General features: G+C 23.8%; 1 protein-coding gene across 1 annotated transcript, besides 1 other annotated feature; it reads left to right on the top strand.

The window, feature by feature from the left end:
- Window positions 1-1,011: 1,011 nt before the first annotated feature.
- EHI_019290 (uncharacterized protein) lies at window positions 1,012-2,341 on the top strand (the record flags this gene model as incomplete). The annotated part of the gene is made up of 1 exon (XM_645043.2): window positions 1,012-2,341. Exon 1 carries the CDS (start codon window positions 1,124-1,126, stop codon window positions 2,339-2,341), a length of 1,218 nt encoding a protein of 405 aa, XP_650135.1. The 5' UTR covers window positions 1,012-1,123.
- Window positions 2,342-4,306: 1,965 nt separating this feature from the next.
- Window positions 4,307-4,435: a repeat region.
- Window positions 4,436-4,911: the final 476 nt, after the last annotated feature.

Genomic DNA, 4,911 nt, shown 5'->3' with positions numbered 1-4,911 from the left:
ATTTCTTTTCATTTTATTTAGTCTATTTATTATTTTCTTTATTTCTCTTTCTTTAGATTTCTTATATTATTTTATATTTTTTATATCATTTCATTTTATGTATTATTATTTTATTGTATTATGTTTTAATTATTTAATTTAGTATTATGTTTTGTCATTCATTAAAATCATTAAATGTATGTTGAAGTATATTTGATAATTAATTTGATTTTATATATTCTTCTTTCACATTACTATGTTATTTTGTATTATCATTCATAAAATATTATTGTATTACTCTTATTTCATATTTCATTGTCATATTTATCGATATTGTTGTTTTATTCATTTGAAATAACAATAAATATATGAAATACTTGTAATATAATATTCATAAATATTTTGAAATGAATATATGATTGTATCAACATATTGATACATTATAACATTAAATATAATTGAAATAATTTGGTAATACACAAATAGAAAATAAGTTGTGTATATAAATAATCATTAATATATTCATTATTCAGTTAGATTTGTTGTACAAAATATATATTGAATTAAGATTATTTTAAATTTCAATTCTGATAATTCATGAATAACATTTGTGTTTTAGTTATTGATGATTTGATAATTGAATATAAATTAATACAGATGTTTTAATATATTATTTAGTATTGTTTTCAATCAGAAACTTTCAAATATATTGTATTATAAATAAGATTATCATCAAATAAGAAATATAAGAATAAGAAATATGAATATGATAATAAAATGATAAGTTTAACCAATCATAATATTTTGTTTGTTTGAAATAAAAATACACAACAAGAATAGAATATTTTTAGAGTTGGATGAAAGAATTTTGACATTTTAACATTTCATCAAGTCATGAATGAATGATATACAATGATAATATAAACACAAAATACAAAGAAGGCAAATAAATTTCAATTCAAATTCAAATAATGAATGGACAATAAAGAAATAGAAGTATGTTAGTGTGATATATTTAAAGAGAAGAACTAATTAGAAATAAACAACGATTCTATTGATATTAATTGTTGTAATTAGTAAAGGATTGGAGACTGAACAATACAATGAACAAGGAAATAAAGATGATAATAAACGTGAAGATAACATGATTGATTCAACAAGAATTAAACAACATAAACATGAGAATAAATATAACAATGATGAAAATACACAAAATCAAACATATAATCGGTTGACTAATACCATTCAAAATATTTATAATAATATACATTTGATAGCTGAAGCACCATCAGAATCAGTACCACAAGCTCTAAAAGATAATTCAGCAACAGTATCACATGGAGGTTCAACACTATCAGGACAAGGAAATGAAGAAACAACACATGGAGATGCAACACAAGCATTGCCACAAGGAGTATCAGTACCACCAGCACAAGGAGATAAAAGTCCATCACCACCAGCATCAGCAGAAAATCCACAAGCATCAAAAGGAAGTGAACCACCAGCAAAACCATCAGAAGAAAAATCACCACAACCAGGAGTGTCATCATCAGGAGAACCATCACCAGCCCCATCTAAACAAGTATCTGGAGGATCACCATCACCAGCATCTCAATCAGGAGCTGTAACACCAGAGGCACCAGCATCTCAACATGGACCAACACCAGTAGAAGGAGGTTCAGTAACAACAGGAGGAGATACTAATCAAGTACTACCTAAACCAGAAAAACCACAACCTACAGAAACAAATGCACAAACTCCTCCAACAACATCACAACAAGAACAACCTCCATCAGTTCCAGCCTCAACACAACCAGCATCAGGAAATGAACAAACAACACAATCAACAAAAGGGCAAAACCCACAAAACTCACCATCAACACAATCTGGAGAAACATCAGATGGACAAAAACAAGGACAACCACCATCAACTTCATCACAACCATCATCATCAGGTGATTCAACACAACAATCACCACAGTCACCAACGACACAAACGACTTCCTCCTCAACAACAAATACCCCACAAACATCACAACCACAAACTAACACAAACCCTTCAACTGTAACACCATCAAAAGATAAGCCAAACACAGCACCAAACGACGACTCACAAAAAGAAAAGCCACAACCACAACAAACAAAGCCAGAAGAAAAACCACAACCACCATCACAACCACAGCAAAATCAACCACAACAACAAAATGAAAAACAAGATAATAAAAATACAACTACTTCTGATAATTCACATGATAAAATTATTGTTAGTTCTGATGATATTTCTGATAATCACAATAATCTTGATGGTGCATCACCCGTGTTTATGTTGTTGGCTTTTGTTATTCAGTTGATATTCTTCTAATTATTGTGTTTCTCTCTTTTTCTTTTCCTTTCGTATTCTTCTTTATCTTTTATTCATATGTCTATAAAATATTTCCTATATTTCATTCATGTTTAATGTTATTATAAAATTGAATTATTTCATATCCATTTGAGATGAATGAATAACCAATATTATCAAAAATGACACGATAAAAGAATAAATATTGATATTAAAAGAAAATAAAAGAAAATAAATTAATAAATTCATAAGAAATAGAAAATGTCATGAATATATTATGAATGAATAAATAATAATGAAAACACAACATTTTAACACAAATATTATCATACAAATTGTTAGAATGGTTATTAATTAAATGAATAATAACATTTATAATCATATTTATATTAATCATATGTTGATTTATCATTATTGAAATAATGAAACAACAAATTAAAAATGAATATAAATAATTACGAAATAATTACAATATAAAATTATTGGATGAATTAAATATTTGATTAATCATATGTAAATATATAAAATATGAATAAAATAAGTGAAGTATAAGAGAATAATTGATATTAATATCATTTATATGATTCATTTATAACAATTTATTTTTTAATTTATTATTATTTCTTCTTTATTTATTTATTGTTGTTCTTCTATGAATTTTTATTTTCTTTTCTTCTTTATTTTTTTTTCTTATTCATCTCTATTTATTCTCTATTTAATATCACATTAACTCTTATTCTTCTTTTTATATTCATCCATTTATTATCACTTAGTATTAATCTTGTCTACTTTTATTTTCTTCTTTCATTATGTATTTATTCTTTGTATTTTGTTCATTTTTTTATTTGTTATTTGAGTTAGTTCAAATAAAATTGTAAGAAATGACAATTCTTGTATAATGATTATTGATAATTTTTAATGGTAGTTTGTATTTATTAAAAGAAATCAAAACATAATTAAAGTATAATTATAAATATATTCGAATATTAATATGTTAGTATGAAGTACTAAAATAAAAGTAATACTATACATTTTTATTATGTTCAATCAAAGAATTTAATTGAAAATGATTGAATTGATTATTTTATTTTGGTCTTTTTTTATTCTTCTTGATAAACACAAATTAATAATAGAATATAAGAATAATTAATAAAAGAGTAAGAATGATGAAATAGAAACAAAAGAATAAGTATTTTGTTCAATAGTTTATGATAATTTTAGAATATACCAAACTAATTTTCAAAGATTTTTGGTAGTAGGCATTTCATATTTTTGTTTACCAAATTTAAAATATTAAAAGACTGAAATAATCCCAAGAAACACAATTTTGTTATAAATAAAATTTGATAAGAAACGAAAGAAGATATTTAAAGAAAAAAATAAACTTATTTTCATTCAACATTTCTACTTACATATATGAATACATTAAGTATAAAGTAAGAAATGAAGGACTCAATTAAGAAAGAAGAAGCTAGTAATTAAAAGAAGTGAAAGTAAGAAGAAGCACAAAACATGGAATATAAAATAGAAAGAAAAGAATTAACCATGACATTCTCAACAGACTCTATCAAACAGATAGACGAGGGGAATAATGAGTTATAAAAAGAAGTCAAATTCTTTTAATCAGCAAGTTATTCTTTCTATTGTGAATGGTTAGTAATGAAGGACATCGCTTGAGATGACCATTGCCGAGAGTAGAATCTGAATACAAAACCAACACCAAATAAATCCGTCATTCAAATGATTAATGTGGTGATCAAATGAATGAACATTTTAAATGTAGTTGGAAGTTGTTTTTTGTATTTACTACTTAAGGATTCATTATGATGCATTCATGATACACCACAGAGAAATGTCATGATCAACTATCCAATTAAATTATTGCCGGCAAGTTCTTGGTCTGAGTGTATGGATTTCACCCAATTGGATCATGTTACATTGAAAAGGTATATAATTTAAAATGGGAGTTGATGAAGTTAATAAAGAAAATAAACAAAAATGTCAATTAATAGATATATTCACTATTGAATTATTCTCCATATGAGAAATAATTATTTTAAAATTTCAATATGCTCCACTTCTGCAATAGAAATTATTTCTAATATGCTTGCATTATTAAAGAAAATAAAAAAGAATATAATAAAGATAAATCTGTTAATATAAAAGAGAATCAAAGAAAAGAGAATAACAACAGTAGAAGATAAAGAATAGAAATAAATATAATTGAATAAATTATTTAAAATATTTATGATAAAAATATAAAATAATAAAAAATAAACATAATAATAATAAGAAGAAATGTATAAAGAATAGAATAATGAATATAAATATTAACATAATATTAAACAACAAATGGTTCTAACAATTATACAATAAATAAAATTGTATTTAATATTTATTTAATATTTTTATTAGTTATTATAAATATAACATTATTTCATTCATTATTTAGTTGTTTATTTTATTATTTTCATTTTTATTTATCTTTCATTATTTGCATTGTTCATTTCATTTAGTTATTCTTATTCTTCTTTATTCTTTTATTATCCTTTCTTTTCTAGAAGTATTTATTCTATGATATATTATTTCAT

Source organism: Entamoeba histolytica, genomic scaffold (genome assembly GCF_000208925.1).
Source record: "Entamoeba histolytica HM-1:IMSS scf_1104750516563 genomic scaffold, whole genome shotgun sequence".
Taxonomy (NCBI): Eukaryota; Evosea; order Mastigamoebida; family Endamoebidae; genus Entamoeba; species Entamoeba histolytica.
The sequence above is the reverse complement of the archived record's forward strand: the minus strand, read 5'-3'. Positions and strand labels throughout refer to the sequence as shown.